The sequence below is a fragment of the Pseudorca crassidens genome, chromosome 15, assembly GCF_039906515.1.
Source record: "Pseudorca crassidens isolate mPseCra1 chromosome 15, mPseCra1.hap1, whole genome shotgun sequence".
In the NCBI taxonomy this organism is placed as follows: domain Eukaryota; kingdom Metazoa; phylum Chordata; class Mammalia; order Artiodactyla; family Delphinidae; genus Pseudorca; species Pseudorca crassidens.
In genome coordinates this window covers 39,081,880-39,101,630 of record NC_090310.1, presented here as the reverse complement: position 1 = coordinate 39,101,630, position 19,751 = coordinate 39,081,880, and the positions used below count along the sequence as shown (strand labels likewise).

Sequence of the window (19,751 nt, the reverse complement as noted above, 5' to 3'; positions counted from 1 at the left end):
CTGGGGGGGTGGAGGGTGGGTATGAGCACAACTACGGAGCTGGCGGGAGGAGGGGGTCCTCAGACAGGCCCCTGCTCGAAGCAGTGCCCTGGATCCGCTGCCCACCGTGGCCCCTGAAATGTCACCCTGCCTCAGTGCCCTGACGGAGGTGAGGGCAGTGCAGGGTCAGCTGGCAGCGTCTCTGCTTCATGCTGCTGTGGCTCTTCGGGCACCTCGGCTGGGGGCTCCGTCCCTGACAACCTGACGCTCCCAGAACACCATACACCCAGTGCACCCAACTCAGGGTTGGGTGTGACAAGTCTGTGTCACCTATGGCGTGGAGACCAAGGGCCCCACCCGATCCCCATGAGGACAAGAACTTGCTGCTGCTTCCCAAGACGTGACAAGAAACACCCAGGAAGTACAGAAGAGACCCCCACATGCAGGTGCCAGGTAGCGACGGCTGTGTACTGGAGATGCCACCTCAACCAGTGAGGGCTGTTTGCCATCGGGATTTAAGCTGAGATCCACTTTCTGTCCTGTCCCTAGATGTGGCCCCTGCTCTACCTGGCAAACATGCGGAGGTCCTCAGGGTTCTGTGCCGCGGGCACGCTGAGGATGGCTGCCCGTTCATGCTCGGAGAGGCTGGCCAGCAGGTTCTCCGTCATCCTCCTGTTGAGTGGCGAGTCCCCACTGGGGAGCAGCTCTGCACTGGAGTTGTCCATGCTGGGGCTGGTGAGGGTCATGTCATCACTGCTGGCTGAGGACGGGCATAGTCAGGGAGCGGCTGCCCCCAACCCCACGAGTCACCTGCGCCCACCTGGGAAATAACTGCTGTGCCCTTGGGGAGCAGCCCCTCACCCCAAGGCCAGCCTGGTCATCCAACCTGTCCCACCCACTCAGAAGACAGGAGCCCTGAGCAGGCAGGTCCAGCACTGAGCCTGATGTCCAAGGCCCCGCCTTAGCCTGGGGAGGTGCCTCCCCCTAAGCCTTCCAGCCCCTCGTCTTCCCCAAGCCAGGGACCTGGGGCTCGGGGCTGCTGCCTTAGGGGGCACACCATGGCCAAAACAGCTCCTTCGAAAAGGGACTATGACAGTCACTGTCTCCTCAGGCCCTGAGCGTGGAGGTTTCAACGGTCCTCCCAGGGACGGGGTGTGGTCTGCTCTGACCCCAGGCTGGGCCAGGCTGCTCCTGACTCAGCAAGGTAGAGCCTCGTCCTCAGGGAGGCGGGGGAGGGGACCTCCCCGAGGGAGAGCTGCCCAGCTGGGCGAAGTGGCGTCCTCGGGGACACAGCCGCCCACAGACACTGTGTGTGCACGTTTTCGAGTGCAGCCCTGTGAAGGTGCTGTGGTCATTCCCTGAGGCGCCCAAACTGGGCCTCCTGGCCGCCTGCCTCTTTCAAGGGCGCCCAAGGTGCTCACCCCCCACCAGACAGATGCCCTGGGCAGGGGGTCCTACTTGGGGAGCCAAAGCTGAGGGCGTTGGGCGTGCTGAGGCTGCGGCCGCCAACCCTGGTGGTGAGGGGCACGTCATCCTCCCGGGGGCGGGGCTCGTCCTCACTGGGCGAGGCCATCAGGCAAACGTAGGTGTGCAGCTGGACCAGGAGCCTGCGCTGCAGCATCCACACCACCATCTGGATGAGCTGTGTCTGCAGGACGGGCAGGCCTGAGACATGACCCCCAGGTCACCCCGGAGGTCAGGGTGAGGCCCCACACCTCAAGAGAGGGAGCGCCCAGCCGCCAGCCGCTCTGCAACCCCAACTCCCGTCCAGAGGAGGCAGCGGGGCCACACCTGCCCTTGCTCCATCACACGCCCGGGCTGCCCACGGCTGTCCTTTCTTGCCCAGAGCTGAGGAGCAGGACCTGTGACGCAGAGGACCTGCTCTGCCTCCTCTTCCCCAGCCCACTGGCCTCTGTGGGGACCCTGGACACTGTTGAGAAAGAAGCTGCTGGCAGCTGCCCTGACAGCAAAAAAGTCCTCCCCTTGGGTCAACCTGAAAGCCTGCCCAGGGACCGGGAAGCCTGTGCAGGTGGTGTTCCAGCAGCCGTTGAGTGGGGGTGTGTGTGCACATGGCGTCCACATCCTCAGACCCACACACCCACCTGCTCATCCCTGGGGGTCCCTTGCTGGGAGGGGCTGGCTGACCGGGCATGGAAATAGGGGCATATGTGACCCAGTCACACCAAAGAAAATTGAAAAGGATTGTAAAATAATTAAATTATGAGGGACTTCCCTGGTGGTCCAGTGGTTAAGACTCCTTGCTCCCGGACTTCCCTGGTGGTGCAGTGGTTGGGGGTCCGCCTGCCGATGCGGGGGATGTGGGTTCGTGCCCCGGTCCGGGAGGATCCCACATGCCGTGGAGCGGCTGTGCCCGTGGGCCATGGCCGCTGAGCCTGCGCGTCCGGAGCCTGTTGCTCCACGACGGGAGAGGCCACAGCAGTGAGAGGCCCGCAAACCGCAAAAAAAAAAAAAAAAAAAAAAAGACTCCTTGCTCCCAATGCAGGGGGCCCGGGTTCGATCCCTGGTTGGGGAACTAAGATCCTACATACCACAACTAAGCCTGCGTGCCGCAACAAAGGCCCAGCGCAGCCAAAATAAATAAATCAATCAATTTAAATAAATAAAAATTATATTAAGAGACTTCATCAGCACTTGAGCACATTCTGAATGGGCCTGAAGTAGTAGGTATGGAAGGCAGGTGGCCTCACCCTGGGACTGAGCAGAACCAGAACTGGCTCCATCCGGGCCCCTCGGGCTTGGCCTAGAAAAGCCACCCGCCATCCGGACCATTGGGAAGTTTCCGCTGGGGAGGGGAGAGGGTGAACATGCAAAGTGTGTCTTTTATTCAGCTGGCACGACCTGGCACAGTTCCTGGAAACCAAAGGTGCCATGAAAGACAGCATTCAGAACAGTCACGCTTGGCATCTAAATGAGCGGACCAACAGGGTCTCCTCCTCATTCACAACTTGAGGAAAAGGGTTTCCTTTTAAGCTTTTTTTTTGGCGGTACGCGGGCCTCTCACTGTTGTGGCCTCTCCCTTTGCAGAGCACAGGCTCCGGACGCACAGGCTCAGCGGCCACGGCTCACGGGCCTAGCCGCTCCGCAGCATGTGGGATCTTCCCAGACCAGGGCATGAACCCGTGTCCCCTGTATCGGCAGGTGGACTCTCAACCACTGCGCCACCAGGGAAGCCCCCTTTTAAGCTTTTAAGGACTGGTTTTGCCTAACAGACCTGGCACTTATTAAAGCAAATACTTTACTTTTGAAGACAAAGCCTTGAGAACACCCAGGCCCATATCTGACACCTGTCCCACCTGGCCCTGCCCAGAGCCCCAAAGCCCCAGGTTTGCAGTGGAGGGGAGGAGGCAAAGCCTCTCGGATCCAGGCTACACTCAACCCTGCCACAAACGCAGAACTCACCAGTTTGCTCCACACGTCTCACCCCTCCCTGGGGGCCAGGCCACCACACCCAGCACCCTGCCTGCCTCTCGCCCTGACCAAGACCCAGGACCCCTTGGATGAGGAGATTCTGGGGATCAGTGAGCCCAGGACTTATACCCACAGACCCTGTGGCCACCTGGACCGTGGCAGGCAGGGGAGGGAGTAGGAGTGTAGGGACCAGACTCAGTGAAAACAAAATCCCCTCTGCGTCCCCCAACTATGGGATCCCCAGGCCCAGAAGGGGGCACCAAGTGGCTCTGTCCTCCCAGGAGAGGTCACCGATCTCCTGCCAGTTGGGCCTCTTACCTGCGTTCTAACCCTAAGAAGTGCCCACCAGGGGCAGGGGGGCTCCATGGGGGGAGGGACTTGCAATGCTCAAGTGTCTGCAGGCGGCCTAACCAGGGACACGGCTTCTGGTCACCCTGGCAGGGCAGGTACCACATACACAGCAAGCACCTCCCCCCAAACCAAGGCTAAAAGCACGGCAGCACCGAGAGCCTGGGATCAGGGACTGACCCAGGTGGGTGGTTCCTGGGCTCCCTGAGCTCCTGAGACTCACCTCCTGCACAGCGGGGGCCAGGGGGTTCCTAAATTCTGACAAGGAGACCGGCAAGGAGAACTTAGCGAGGACAGACGGCAGGTCATGAGATGGAAACTGGCGTGAGAACTGCTCAGCCAGCGGAGAGTACCTGGGGACAAGGGGTGAGGGTCCGTGAGCTCAGCAGACCTCCCCACCATTCAGGCGTCTGCACCCTCGCCATGAGCCTGTGGTGGGCAGGAGGGGGCGCAGCCTGGTGGGTGGGCCAGGATGGGTGCAATGAGGACAGAACCCAGATGCTTTCCCCACACCACAGCCCCTATGAGCCCCTTAGTCAAGGCCAAGGCTCCTGACCTCCCACCAGGTGCCCCGTGCAGCACCCACTGGCTGGCAGGCACGGGCAGGCGCAGACCCTTCCTGGAGACCGTAGGTGCTGGAAGAGCACAGGCTAGGGGTGCCATGCAGGGCTGGACCAGGCCAGAACTGGAACGTGGGCCCAGCTGCCCTGGGGAGCACCGCCTGGCCGGCCCTGCCAGCCACTCCCCTGCCCACTCGGGGGCCCTGGGCTCTGGCAGCCAGGGGGACTCACAGACACACACTGGCGTTGGGAGAAAGCATGTAGACGTTGTTCTCACACAGCGGGTAGATGATGATGGCCTTGCCCCAGTACACCAGGTGTGCCGCAAGCTGGAAAACCTGCGGGCAGAGGGCCGGGAGGACAATGCTGGGGAGGCCAACTCACGCAGCCCCCTGGCTCATGGCCACAAGCCTCTCCGTCACTGGTCCCTGAGCCGTCCTGGCTGGCACCAGCACAGGGACGCTGGGGCACCCGAGATGAGGCCAGTCCAGCTGATCAAGGGGCTTGGCTGCACATCCCAGCAGAGGCCAGCCCACAGCCCAGCCGGCGCCCAGCACGGAGACGGGGCTCCACGTGACAGTGGATGTGGGTCACTGCACCTGCCCCCTCCACACACTCATCCCTGGAGAACATCCCACTGTCCTGCTGCCCTGACTCTCAAGACACACACACCATGAAGACAGGACAGGGAGCCAGGGTGAGACCACGGCAACGGGCACCGCTCATCCTGCAGCACCACGGCCAAGCGCCTCTGAGGGTGCATGCACACCTGTGACAGTGCCGGGGACACCTCTACCTCGTCTCGGCAAACAGGGCCTCCAGTGCCACAGCCAAATCAAACACAGAAGAAATTTCAGTTCCATCGCTGACCCTCTTCTTTCTCAGCCCAAGTCCCAGTGCTGATGGCTCTAAAGGACACAGGCCCCCTTCCTTCCATCTCTGCCACCACCCTCGCCCAATGGGCTCCACCTCCCACCTCTCTGCAGCCAGAGCGCCCTCTGCAGGCCACAAGTCTGAAATCAGGATCACCCGGCTGGAGTCAAGCTGTCAGCAGGGAGACTGTTCTTTGCTTCCAAGTTGCTGTGACCACACGTCTCATCTCTGCCTCATGGTCACATCCCCGCCTCCCTCTCAGAAGGGCCCACCCAGATCATCCAGGATCATCACCCTGTCTCAAGGGCGTTATTCCCATCTGCAAAGTCCCACATAAGGAAGGTCACACTCACAGGTCCTAGGGATTAGGTCTACGGGGCCACTGTTCACCCAATCACAAGTAATGTGTGATCCTAATTTTGTTATTCAGAGATTATGTGTTAATATGTATATAAAAAGCTTGGAGGAATCTAGGTTACTACTAGGATATGGGATTATGGGGACTTTCTCTTTTTCTGTTTATAATTTGTACGATATTTGAATTTTTATAAGAATATATTAATTTCATCATGACAAAAAACCCTCAAAATACTTGCAGAGCTTTTTTGCCTAGGATGGAACATGAGTGATTTTAAATCATCTGGTGACATTCACACCTGTGCTTGAGGTTCCAGCTGGGCTCGCTGGCCTCCCTCCCCACGGGGGCCTCCGCTAGGTGGTCTGCTGCAGGAAGCAGCAGTCCCAGAGGCTGGTAAGGTCAACCACCAGGGCTGGGCCCCAGGGGGCGTCTGCACGACCACACCAGCGGCAAACCCTGATTTGCACCAGGTTCAGCGGGAAGGGGCATGGAAGGAAACAGCAAGGGGACCCCATGGCAAGGCCGGGGAGAGGCGAAGGGGACATCATCAGAGCTTTGTCTGTGTCTGGGGGAACTGTGAGGCACAGTGTCCAAACAGGCTCCGCGTTGGGCAGCCTCAGGGGACAGTGAGGGTCACCCCCTCAGAGCTGCACACTCACAGGCATCTGCTGATCAGCCAGTACTGGTCAGAACACAAACTCCGCAGTACACACACAACAGCTAGCGCGTTAAATGTTCTGTGTCTCGTGGGTGCTAGGAAGGCAGTCCAGGAGCCCATGTGAAACACGAAGGCAGCGTCTGATAAACACTTTCAGATGGGGTGGACAAAGGTCATGGGGTAGAGATGGGGGAAGGGCTTATTTGGGACGAAAGAATCCAGAAAGGCTGCTTTGGGGAACATGGCCCGAGAGTCAGGCCTGGTAGACAAGCTCCCCTAACGTGCTAAGGAGCAAAGGCCAAGGGCTCCCTGGAGGTGCCTCGCAGGGGCCTAGGTGGCCTGCCTCATGGTGCTCCACCCTTGGCCTTTGTAGGAGCCGCTGGTCCCTGGGCCAGGCCCTGCTGCCCCCTGGCGGTCACACAGTGCCCCGTTCCAGACCCTGAGTCCACCCTCAGGCTGTCGCTTGGAAGGCCCCCTGCCCCTGGCCTTCAACTTCTCCCTGTGCTTTTCCTTGGCCCCAGCCCCTGCCCAGGTTCAAACCAGATCCACAGCCAGGGAGAAGGGGCCCCCATCTGAACAGAAAGGGCAGCTCATGAGCACGTGGCTCGGCAAGGAGGTGGCACCTTGCACAGTAACACAGGCCTGTGTGCCCGTGGGGCGTGGCGTGGGGAATCAAGGCCACTGGGTTTGGTGCTGGCTCTGCATGGCTCCCACGTGGGCTAAGGCACCCTGCGTACCCCTGCTTCAACCCTGCAAGCCCCCAGCCCTGGCTGTGGTCCTGTGCGGCCCCGTCACCTGGCACCACAATGGCCTCACTCCTCTGCCACAGTTTCACTGCCCCCTCCCCTCCACAGAGGAGGAAGTCAATCCCGAGGCCTGATCCCAGGTCAGACTCCAGATCCACCCACCACCACAGCAGGCCACGCAGCAGCCCTCGGCTAGATGGAGGCCCTAGGGAGGCGACTTGAGGTGCCAGCTGTGATGCGTCCAGCCCCTCCCTGCTGCCCATCCTGCCCACCCAGGGTGTCTCCTCAAGCCCCCAGGGTACCTGCAGTAAGGCCAGGTCTGCGTCCTGGGCCAGCTGCTGCAGGTTCTTCACAGCAGACGTGGTCTTGATCACACGCACCAGGGCTGGGGAGCAGTCAATCGGGAGCTCGCCCAGCAGGGACTTCTCGTCGCTGAGCAGCAGAAGGGCGTGGTATGGGCTGTGGGGCAGAGACACGGGTCATCACAACCAGCGAGCCACAGGCCCTTGCCCTGGGTGTGCATCTGTAGAGAAGAGGCCGGGGAGGAAGCGGAAGACAGTGCTGTGCCCTGAGGCCTTTAAAAACCTGCAAGGATCACCCACAGAAAAAACTGAGGAAGGCCTGACGGGTGACCTGGCTCCATCCCACCTCTGGGATTGCCCAGCAAATGTTCGTTCGAAAACGAGTGAATCTTTCCTAAGGAAAGAGTCCCAAATATGGGAAAAGCATAATCCCCACTGCAGACTATGAACAGAACTACCTAGAAATACGCTTAGCAAGGAAGCCCAGGGCGGCGCACAGGCCTGGGGAGGGAGGAGGGACCAGGCAGTGCTTTGCTTTCTGTCGTCTCAACATTTTCTGTTATGTACCCAGATTTCCTTTTCTGGTTAAAAAACATTTAAGGAAACAAAGGACTTGATGGAGGAGGGGGAGGCAGAAGATTGGGCTCAGCGCTTTCCTTGAAGGAAATCAGTGACATGAAGAAACAGATCTCACAAGTTCTGATCTGAGCAGGAGGTCCGGTGAGTAACACCATGAAGACACAACGTCTCCCGTGGTTGGCTCCTGGCCCCTGCCATGATGCTCAGCCCCACAGCCCTGCCCAGGTCCTCGTCTGGGACCGCAGCACAGCGCCCCGCTTGGCCAGGCAGTGCTGACAGGGCCCGTGGGGAACCTGGGGTGGTCATCTCTAGATAAAACTGAACACAAAAGCGTGTATTTTTACTCTGTAAACAGCAGCGCCCTACCTGCCAATTTCTGTGGCAGGAAGAGGAAAAGACGATTTTTGGAACCAAGTACTTGGTAAACCTCAGGACACAGGAGAGCAGGGCCCCGGCAGGGTGTGCGTGGGGCTGGCACTCACCGGATGGCCTTCAGGCTCCGCTCGATGGCCTCGGGGGGAATAAGGCTCGTGGCCGCGTAGTGGATCTTATGGGGCAGGCAGAAGCTCACCTCCAGCCAGCTGTTGACGTGGAGCCGCACCACGCCAGATGTGCACAGGCTGCAGAGAGCGGGCCGTCAGCCACCCACATAGCAGCTCCCAGCCGTGCACACAAGCCACACAGACACCCCTGAGGGCGCCTCCTCCCAGCACACGGAGGAAACTGCAGGGGGAGACTTCCAGAGCAAGAAAGCATCTTGTCCCGGACCTCAGTATGTGTAAGAGAAGAAAAAGTATTAGGAACACCCACAAAAACTGTATTCCTGGCCAGCCCTGGAATCTCTAGTCCAACTAGAGAGCCAGGGCTCCCATCTCTGTCCCACAGGCTCAGTGCACCAGGGGTATCCTGAGGCCGCCTCTGCACACCTGAGGAAGGCTCCATCACAGCGGGCTGCCTGGCAGGGCAGGGCCTGTCACCAAAAGGGAGAGGTGAGCAGGAGAGCAAGGTCCTGCCGGGGAGGGGCCCATTCCCCTGCAGACACCAGCAGCCCCAGGGGCTCCACGGCCACCGCCAATGCCAGCCTCGGCTCAAACCTTCGGCTTCCCTCGTCTCCGTGATGGAACTTTGGTTCTTTCAAGCCCTGGCCTTGCTCAGGCCAGACATGGCAACTCTGTGTCTGACCCTCATTTCTCACATCCCACCTCAAACCATCTGTCAATCCTACCTGCTTCATGGCAGGGACAAAGTCCAGACCTTCTCCCTTCCAGCCCCCTCTGTCCGCCCTCTCCACTCAGACCCCCAGGGCTCCCACGTAAGCAGTCCCAACCAAGACCCCAGAGTGCCGGAGCCCTGTGGGACCTGCCCACTCTTCTCCGACCCTGTCTCCTCCCCGCCTCCCATGGGTCCAGCAAAATAGGCTGCCCTGCGGCTCTCCAGGCCCATGTAATTGCCCTGGCTACACACTCTCCCCCAGGTGCCCCGGGGTTCCTTCCCCCCTTTTCAGATCTCAACTCAAGCGCCACCTTCTCAGTGGCTCAACCATGAGCCAGGCCCCACAGGCTGCTCACAGTTCCCGTGTGTCCTGTGCACTGGGCAGCAGCACGACCTGCCGTCTCCTGGTCAGTGCTGTTTCCCGACCAGAATTCAGTCACAAGGTGTACTGCTCACCGTACAACCGGTAATGGTGGGGTACGTGGGGGCACTGAGGGCATTTCCTGAATGGAGGAAGGAAAAGGCCCGAGGAACATGTGTCCGCTCTGGGGGGACCATCTCTCAGGAAGACCCTGCCAGGAGAACAGTCGCCTAGCGGCGCCGTGCAGGGGGACCACACACAAAGCTGGGGCCATGGCTCCGTGGCATGGCACCTGGTGTGGACGTGGGGGGAGAGACTGCTGGAGCAGAGGGCAAGGGGGTCTGTGCCCAGCTGAGGCCCGCCTGCCCTGCCCGGGGTACCCTCCCCGTCACACTCCAGCCCCACTCTGCTGGCCCCGCTGGCGCCCAGGTCTCAGGGCTCTCAGGCACACAGATGCAGGGTGCTGGGAGGTGGCCCCGCGGCGCCCCCCCCCCCCGCACCCACAGGCCGTTCTTACAGCCTCTCCCCACAGCTCCGCCCAGACGGACGGCAGAATCCATGGTCAGCAGTTTCAAATGTAAAAATAAGCCTTCATTGTCTCCAGCAGGGAATGGGCAACAGGCAAAGGACCGTGGGAAGAACACAGAGCACGTCTGTGACCTCAACTGCCCCAGGACTCCTGCCAACACCGGCGTCTGCTCCCTCTGCCTGTCCTGCCACCAGGGCGTCAGGAGAACTAGGCCCCCAAGAGCCCCCCTCAAGGGACGGTCTTAGGCTCTGAGCTGCAGGCTGTAGCTGAGTCTGGAGGGCAAAGGTTTGGCCATTGCTGATGACACAGCCCCTTAAGGTGAAACCCAGGCACGGGTTTGGTGACTGTCACAATTTGGGGAAGAGACCCCGGGTCCTTCCCCAGGTCCCAGTGGAGGACACCGCTCTTGGCTTCTTCCAGAAGGAAGCAAGTACACCTGAGCAGACAGAGGCTCCTGGAGCCTCCCCACTCCTTGGCCAAGGGCCTTTGTGGGCTGGACGGCTCACGTCAAACCCTGGGAAACAGCGTCTTCAGGGATCAAAAGTCACACGAAGGGGACCCAGGGTAGTGGTTCCACTTGCCTGGGCAACATTTATGCTCTCAGCATCTGTGTATGAGGGAAGCAGGCAGGGGAAACTGGGCGCCAGCTCCTCCTCCATTCACTTCACCCCTGCTCGGAAAGGCTGGTGGATTCAAAATCAAGGTCTTCCTGTCTCTGAGCTCCCCTCTAGGACACGGCTCAAAGTGCCTGCTAGAATGAATGCCGCAGAGTCAGAAGTAAACACTGAGAGGCCTCTCATTTCAGAGGTAGCCGTGTGGGCTCCTCAAGGAGCCCAGGGATGCCACGCGCAGGTTGTCGAGCCACACGGCACATGCAGAGGCCCCAAGCACTGGTTCGGGCTCCTGGGGCACAATTTACAGCCCTGCACTTGGGGGCTCCCACTCAGCGGTGCCGAGAAAGACACAGGGAATCGTAAGCAAACTGTGTGAACACGAGAAGCCCAAGAGAGTGGTAAGAAAAGGGATGGGGGGAGGGTGCAGGGGTGTGTATGGGCTGGGAGGGGGCTTGGGACAGGCCTCATGGAGACTCAGCTGCAAGTGCCGAATCTGGGCACCAGGGAAACGAAGAGTCAAGGCCTGTGCAGACTCTCCACCATGTCACTGTCCCCAGAGCCCTGGCCACAGAGTCTGGGCACATGCTGGCATGGGGTCCTCTTCTCTGGGGGGAGACACGCCCTCCCTGGGTCCCTAGTTTCCACGTGGACTTTACTCCGTGTTCCCAACACTGGCGACCGCCTCCCGTGGGGCACTTGGCACTGAGGCCGGTGCCTCTTTACAAACAAATGGAGCTCTGTAGCGTGCGGACCCTGAGCGCCATCTCCAGCAGCACCCGAGGGCCAGCTGCAGGCCCAGGCGAACCCCGGGACACCCTGGAACAAGCCAGGAGGGAGGGCGCCGCACTGGGAATGTCCTATAAACCCCACCGCCATCAAGAGGTGAGCCCGGAGCTGTGCTGAGGTCTGTCAGGAGGAGGAAAGAGAGATGTTTGCCCTTGTTTCTCAAGTGTGTGCGGCTTTAAGACAAGACTAGCAGAGTAGAAGTTGGGCCCGAAATGGGTCCTGGGAAGCTCTCACTTCCATTTGCCAGCAGTTAACGGTTGGGTCTGGGAACTCTGAGGAAAAACACTGCCCCTGTGTGAGGCTTATCCGGCCCCTCACACAGCTCCGAGACGCCGCCCCGCCTGCGACTTGAGATAGATGCTCCTCCAGAGCCCGCGTCCTGAGGCGGCCACACCGGCCTTCCAACAAGCTCTTATCTTTCACACCCCAGACGACTGTGCACCAGCTCATTTCATCAGCTCACACCTCAGCATCCTAGAGAGAATTTCAATTCCTAACCTAACGTCCTCCTCTAGCCTCGGACCGGTCACCCTTCTTCCTGCCCCAGGCCAGAGACCTTCGAAGCCAGCCCTACACCCTTTGGTCCAAACACAACATGCACTGAGACGAAACTGCACATGACCCACGAGGTCTGGGTGGGCTCCAAAAGGCCAACCTTGAAATGTTTAAGTTTAGGTTTAAGTGCGTTTCATGGCAACAGGGACTGAAATGCCCAGGATACTTGCGGACGTGTCTGTGGGCCCACCCCTGCTCTGGATGGGCAGCAGTGAGGCAGCATCCCCAGCGCACACAGCACCGCCCGCAGGCCCGGACCTGGGTGGCTTCCCCAGGCTCCCAGCCTCCCGGGCCCACCACAGGCCCTGTCAGCTCTGAGAACTCTTCAACAAGTACTCCTTTGAGCCCCACGGAATCCACATCAAGGGGACTCGTGTTTACTCATCCCTTCAACCACATGCCGAGCACGAGGGCTGTGTCACAGAAAGCGAGGGGATGTCCCTGACCTCATGGGGTGCTGTCACTCAAGTCACGAAGCTGCACAGGCAGACACAGGTGCTGGGCAAGTTGAGGCGGCCATAGGCGCCTAAGTCCCGGGGCACAGGACCGCCAGGCCACACCACAAACCCGGATTTTAATTAAAGCAGCCAATCCAGAGCCATTCCTTTGCAAAGTCCCACCCCAACCCCTAACCTCAACCAGTTCTCACAGCTTCCAGCCTCTCACTTCTGCTCTGAGAACACCCTTCCCAGGGGTCAGCCAGCAAGTCTCCACCAGGAAAGAGCTGTATGTTCCCCACCGCCTGCGCAGCCTCCCCTTCTTAGCTCCAAGGTGCAGTCCACCCTGCAGGAGCAGAGTGGGCCAGGCCAGACCCTCGAGGCCAACATGGACCTGGTGGGTCAGAGGGAAGGCCACAGACCACGGGGCTCCTGGGAAGTCTCAGAGCCGCTGCTGTTGCCAGGCGGGGACAGGGGACGGGGAGGACACAGATGCCCCCGGGACTCCTGCGGGAGAAGCACCGCCGGTTTCACTGGGGCCGGACCCAGGACCTAGGAGCCTGTTTCCAGACCCCACTTGGTCAGAGTGAGGTCTGGAAATAGGAAGGATGGGGTGGTTTCACCTGGAGGAAACTGACACACCTCGGTTCTGGAAGGAATCTAAGTGCTGAATGGTGGACCCTGGCAGCTGTTTTTGCCGCAAACGCTGACTCCTGTCCTTGGAACTAGTGCCACTAGAGGGTGCTGGGCTGCCCCAAGCCCCAGCTCGGCCGGCCCAGCAGGTCACCAAGGAAGCAGCCAACTCTCCAGGGCCTCATTCCCTCCAACTTTCCAACACAATTCAAACCTAAGAAATCACAGCTCATTATTCACTTAGGAACATAAAGTCTGGTTCTGGTCTGCTTTTTATTGTAATTCCACGTTAGCGTGGACTTCGCTTGTAGTCTAATCCTACTTGAGGCATGCAAACTCCCACTCAGAAAATGGCAACAGTTTCCAAGGAAGGGGTTTCTCATACCAGCCCACCCAGACCAGAGGGCAGTAATTCTCTTACTGCAGGAAAAACTGCCATGTGATCATGTGGATAAAAAGAGACAGGGTCAGACTACAAGACCAGAAATCTGTTCTGGGTCAAGACCAAGGCTTCGCCAAGAGGTCTCCAGAGCAGGAGGGACCAGAAACCAAGGCAATCATGCAGCAAGGGGCGTTTCACGCTGCTCTGATTTCCCCCAACGCCCAGAGGTCACCGAAATAAAGAAACGGAAACTCCAGCCCGGACGCACACCCCAAAGGACAGCTCTCCCTCCCACATAAAGGCACCTGTGCCCCCAACAGAACACGGGTGAGGGGGGAAAACTTCCCTGGCGGTCCAGTGGTTAGGACTCTACGCTTTCACCACAGAGGGCGTAGGTTCAACCCCTAGTCGGGGAACTAAGATCCCCCAAGCTGTGCAGCTGGGCCAAAAAAGAAAAAAAAACAAAACAGGTGAGGAGTCGGAGCAGAGCGCTCACAGAAAAGGAAACAGGGATGTTCCACACGTGAAGTAGTGCACACCTGCGTTCAGATAAAGCTGCCCTGAGACCCCGTCCTCCACACATCACGGTGGGCAGAACCCAAAAGCTCACAAGACCCTGTGCTGGCAAAGCTCAGGTGCTGCTGATTCAGGTGCTGCTGATGGGAATGCAGACCGAGCCACAGAAGGAAGTGCCTCCAAATGACACGCACACCTGACCTATTCAGCCCGGCAATTCTTTTAGGAATTTATCTCATGGATGCACAAGCACCTGCACGAAATAACACGCATATAGCTGAGCAGCACGTCTTTCAGCAGCAAAAGCTGGAGTCAATGATGCCCCAGGGAGGGGGCAGGCAGCTGTGCAGCAAGAAGTCAGTCCCTATTTACCAACAGACAGACGTCTGTCGGTAAGCTGCGCGTTCAAGTGAGGAGGTAAAGGGCGAACCGTGCACTCAGTGCGCTCTGGCTATGAAAGGGTTCACTGTATGTGCTTTAGCACCTTGCGACAGGGCGCACAACACTCGGCTGCCTGATGCAATGCACCCTGCCACCAGGAAGGAAACCTGGCGAGGGTGCAACGGGAAAGAAACTCTGTGCTCTGACTTTCAAACTCAAAGGACAGGTGACCTTTTCAAAGGCTTAAGTTAAAAAAAAGGAAACTTACCAAAAGGTCATAGTGATTATCACTGGGTATGGGATTATAGATGATTTTTATTTCCTTTATATTTTTTTATATTTCCCAAATGTCTATAATAAACACATATCATTGGTGAAATCAGAAAAAATATTAACATTAAAAAAAAAAGAAAGGGACTTCCCTGGTGGTCCAGTGGCTAAGACTCCACGTTCCCAGTGCAGGGGGCCCAGCTTCAATCCCTGGTCGGGGAACTAGATCCCGCACGCCGCAACTAAAGGTCCTACACGCTGCAGTGAAGATCCCCGATGGTGCTGTGGCCCCAGCTCTCAGATCAGGTCCACCTCCAGCAAGGAATGTGGGTCCACTGGACAGAACGAAGCCCTGAGAAAGCCAGGGCGGGGGAGGTGCGGGAGCAGAGGAGAATGTGGGGAAGTTGGGGGTGGTGGAGAGGAGAGAGGCCTGCACCTACACACTATCTGTCCAGCAACATGCCTGGTGCTGCAAGGTCCCCTCAGCCCTGAGAGGCCCCTGGTGAGCCAACTGGCCAGGTGCACTTGGGCAGACAGCCCCCCACCCCCATTCCCCATCCCATCCCCACTGCAGACCCAGGGCCAGGGAGCAGTGGTCAGAGGCACACGGACGCTCTTTAAAAAGAAGAGAAGTGGGGCTTCCCTGGTGGCGCAGTGGTTGAGAGTCCGCCTGCCGATGCAGGGGACACGGGTTCGTGCCCCGGTCCGGGAAGATCCCACATGCCACGGAGCAGCTGGGCCCGTGAGCCATGGCCGCCGAGCCTGTGCGTCCGGGGCCTGTGCTTCGCAACAGGAGAGGCCACAGCAGTGAGAGGCCCGCGTACCGCAAAAAAAAGAAAAAAAAAGAAGAGAAGTGCCTTGCTGGTCCACGTTTAAGAGAGTTGGTGCTGAGCCACTAATATGAGCAGTGTCTCCAACGCCTGCTGCCCTCACACACTCAGGGTCCCAAACCCCCACAACCCCGGTGCGGGGGAAGCAGAGCCAACCCCAGCCCCAGCCCCCGAGCCTCAGTCTCCTCGTGGGTGAGGTGGCGACAGTGACCGCGCCTAACGAAGGTGGGCCTGGAACTTGGCACGGTGTTGCGCTCAGTCAGCATCACCGTGCATTTCAGGTCCCATGCTCAGCTTTCTTCAGCTTCATTTTCTGGCTAAAGACAAGTCTGGAGGTGACCGTCCCAGCGGGGCTCCTCCCCAGCCTCCCCCCATCTCAGGCACAGCAGGGAAACGGCACCAGCCCGGGGAGGCCCATGGGAAGCAGACCACCGTCTCACCTGTCGTAAGCGTCCTTGAGGTCCCTGGCCAGCTTGCACTTGGGCAGGATGTGATGGAACGGGGACTGAGGCCCATCATTTGCTGCAAGAATTGTAACACAGAGGACTCAGAGTCTGCACAGCGAGGAGCTTGCACAGGCCAGAAGACAGGCTTAACCTAAAAAGAATTTTAAGTGGCTGTAAACCAAACATCAGGAAATTCTCCACTGGTGTGCTCAACCGTCTTTATACGGGATGTCTGGATTTACCCTTCACCAGTGGCCCAACCTGACCCTGTAGCCACAGCCCTCACAGGAAGAAACCTTTCTGCAGCTACCCTGCAGGCTCCCCGCAGGCTGCCAGAGCCACCCCCACCTCAGACCAATCACTCCCTGCCTCACCCCACTCCTTCCCCCACACACTTACACCAGTGCAATTTATTTTCATGATCCAAAGTCTCTTGTTAATCTCTTCTCATAAATGTCTAACAAAAAATATATGTACTTAAATTGAACTTTTAAAAATTTCCTGTGAAAAAGTCACAGATTCTAAAGAGAATGTTTAAAAAACAAAACTTCTGGATTGTTATTAGCTAGTACATAACTGGGCAAAACAAATATATTACACATTTTGACAACTAACTGTCAAACAACAAAAGATAACTTTTACTGAAAAAATGCACCCGAGTGACAGAGTTCATGTACACTTCTACTTATTGCTAAAATTAGCCCAGGTTCACTGGCAAATCTGTTCCTAGTTTTCTCTTCTGTTATGGAGGTGCTGACCCGAGAAGACGGAGGTGAACAGGCTGTGACAGGTGGGCATCTCTCTGCTCTGAAATGTTGACAGTACACCAAAGCCTCATGGGGATCTATCATCAGACATTACTTTTAATAACTGGTCAGCTGATAACTCAGTTGGGTCCCCCTTCAATTTAGGTGAAAGCAAAGAACTACCCCCCCCCCGCCAGCTCAATCTTCCTGCTGCCCCTCTGCATGCCCCCTGCTTCAGGGGACTGCCCAGCAGGACCAGGGCGGGGCAGGCGGTGCCTGACCTGCACGAAGAGCCACCGTGCAGGGGTCTGGGGGGAGGGGAACGTTTTGGGCTGGGAAGCCACTCCTGGAACATCAGTTCAGGAATCCGGGTCTAGCTGTGTCCCTTGGGGATCTTCCTGTGCACCCAGGGCGTGCTCAGCCCACCATACAGACCATTAGTTTCCACATCGGCCCACCCAATGGGGTCCCTGCCCAGAGAAGCCGCCCGCCGCCCTCACCGTCAGCCATGGCAGACACCTCGTCCTGCAGCGCCAGGATCAGCTTGGCCTCCCGCGTGAGGTACTGGCAGCGGCGCTCCTCGTGCTGCAGCACGGTGGCAATGCGGCGGGAGAGGTTGTGCAGACAGTTTATCACCGATGGGTCAGCGTTGGCCTGCAGGAGAGAGGCCACAGCCAACTCGATCGTAGCACATGCACTCGGGGAGGACATACAGCAACACTCAGAGCCCCTCTCTGGGTGCCACCACTGTCCCCAGTCCCGGGTCCCCTCTAGGGCCTGTCCCAGCAACGTGGGCATGGAACGGCCGCCTGGACGGAACACAGATGGCTCCGTGGGGGTCCCCGGTGGGGAGGGAGGGGGGACACAGGCATTTCTAACAAGCAGAGAGAGGTGCCCATGCTCAGGGCCCCAGGCCAGGGCCATGCAGGAAGGCAGAAGATGTTCAGGCATCCACTCTGGACGTGACAGAGGCAGCCCAGTGGCACAATGGAAGGCACAGATCCCATCAGCCACCTGCTGTGCGACCCCGGGTCACAGGCTCTCATCTGAGAAAGGAGAACAGTGGCCCCTCTCTCAGCAATCAGTCAACATGTCAAGTGCTCAGAACAGAGCAAAACCCCTGGCAGTGTCTGCGGTCACCAATATGCCACTGAGTGCTAGTGGACAGGATCGGCTGTGTGAGAATTTGGTCACACAGCCCATGTTACAACAAGGACACAGTGTGAGAAACAGAAGCACCAGGCCCACTGTTCAGTGAAGACCTGTCCTCAGGGTAAACAGCTCTTCCTGAGACCCTGGCTAACAGAGAAGCCAGGAGGCGCCAGGCCATCCCCTTCCCTCCGCGCCCATGCTCACTCTGGGACCTATCAGGGGCCACAGCCAGGCCAGGCGGGCGCATCCACCCAGGCCAAGGGTGGGGCAGGCAGCTGTGGGGTCTGTGAAGATGGGACACGGAGCAGATAACCAGCCACAGTGACTCAGCGCTCCAGGAGGCCGCCAGAACAGCTGAGTCATCCCGTGGGTGGAGGTGGGAGGAGTGGTGCCCACGATTAGAACCTCTGGTCGCCCTGCTCCCGGTTATCTACAGGCAGGGCCCTGCGGTGAGTGTCCACAGCCAGGCTCCTGGGCCTGACCCTGACCTGACTCAGTAAACCCGTTCACCACCTGGAGCTGGAGACACTTTCTGAGCTCCTACAGACCCATGTTCGCAAACAGAACACACCCCAGGCAGCACACCTGTGTGGGGACCAGGCCCACCTACGGGCAGCAGCCCTGCCCCAAGCCCAGGACAGCCCCTCAAGTGTCCCCGCAAGGTCACGGGACGGAGGGTCTGGGGTATAGGGTGTACACAACTGCCTCAGAACAAAATGTTCTGCTTTCGATTTTAGAGAAATCTGTGTAAAATTCCTCCCCGCAGCAAAGCAGAGAGAGGAGAATGATCTGGGCGCGTGGTTACTCCCTTGAAGAAGTAGCCCAGTCACACCTGAGAGCCTCAGCCTCCATCATGCTCCTACTGGCTAGGGCACAACGGTGTCGCAAGTCAGGCGTCTGGGGCCGCTCGCTCACACTCCGGGATGAGCGAGGATGGAGCGAGCCTGGGTGTCCCAGCCGGCTGCACAGGCCAGGCTTGGCTCAGGGTGCCCACAGAGCCTGGGCTACGTGGGGCCACAGTGAGAAAGCGACCACCCAGGATGTGTCAGCCCTGAATGGAGCTCTGAGAAACACCCACTCTCCCCACACGCAACGTGAAGCAACAGTGAAGTGTAGGGATTTGCCTGCGAGATTTTCTCACCCTGAAACTTGTCCCCAAATCCAGTCAGGCCTTCAGAGCTAACGTTCAGCTTGCGGGAAACACACGGACATGGAGCAAGCCTGACTGCACACTGAGATGGGTCCGACCGTGGACCCTTCACAGGACAAAGGAGGGGCGAGTCAGAGACCTGGAGACACAAGCCCCAAGCTTGTGTGGGCTGGCTTCTGGTTTTCACCCAGGTTCAGACAGGTCAACGGGAAAAAACGCTGTGGCAACTAGGGCACGTTTCCATGGACCAGGTACTAGCTGATACCAGCTTACGGTGAGCTCTGTCAGGTATGGTATAAAATAGCTGCCCCCCTTTTCCAGAGACGCCTTCTGAAGTGTGTGGGGTGAGCAGACGTGAGGTCTGAGGCTTGTCTTGAAATACCTGAGCGATGGGTTGGGGGCAGATGGAGCCAGGGTGCAAGGCAGCAGCTGTGGGATCTCAGAGACAGGTGTGCAAGGACCATCAATCTATTGTCACTAGCTCAGGGTTTGTTTACAACTTTTCAAAGTAAAAAGGGTGCACATTTTTTTTTTAGCATGTACATTTTAAAATAACTACAGAAAAGAAGAAAAAAACTGGCCCACCCTTTATGCTATTTTAAATTCCTCCCACTGTTCACCTCACGGCCTCTGTGCTCTGAAATCCTACACTACCCTGTTCCCACTGCTTTAACCTGGCAGTGAGCCACCCACCCGCTCCAGGGTCTGGCCTCGCCCCCATTTCTCATCTTCAGTGGCCACAGGATGTTCCAGTGTGTAAAACCACTATCCTGTCTAATCATTCCCCAACTACTGGATACCAGGATTATTTCCAGCCTACTTATTATAAAAATCTTCATACAACTTTAAAATCTGCCTGTTTTCTTGACTATCGTGTCCATGGGTGTCATACACTCCGCTATCACACCCTGCTCCCCAG

General features: G+C 58.2%; 1 protein-coding gene across 5 annotated transcripts in view; it reads right to left on the bottom strand.

The window, feature by feature from the left end:
- The window catches only part of NPRL3 (NPR3 like, GATOR1 complex subunit), a 32,400-nt gene that overhangs the window by 862 nt on the left and 11,787 nt on the right, over window positions 1-19,751 (bottom strand). For 3 of the 5 annotated variants that reach the window (XM_067707286.1, XM_067707288.1, XM_067707291.1), the window contains 8 exons: window positions 17,031-17,184; window positions 15,779-15,860; window positions 8,315-8,452; window positions 7,254-7,410; window positions 4,548-4,654; window positions 3,980-4,109; window positions 1,438-1,627; window positions 547-739 (listed from right to left, as the gene is read on the bottom strand). In XM_067707286.1, the coding sequence (XP_067563387.1) occupies window positions 547-739; window positions 1,438-1,627; window positions 3,980-4,109; window positions 4,548-4,654; window positions 7,254-7,410; window positions 8,315-8,452; window positions 15,779-15,860; window positions 17,031-17,184 (1,151 nt within the window). Of the gene's footprint in view, window positions 1-546; window positions 740-1,437; window positions 1,628-1,650; window positions 1,910-3,979; window positions 4,110-4,547; window positions 4,655-7,253; window positions 7,411-8,314; window positions 8,453-15,778; window positions 15,861-17,030; window positions 17,185-19,751 lie in introns of those variants that run through there. The other 2 variants (XM_067707287.1, XM_067707289.1) reach the window with 2 other exon arrangements.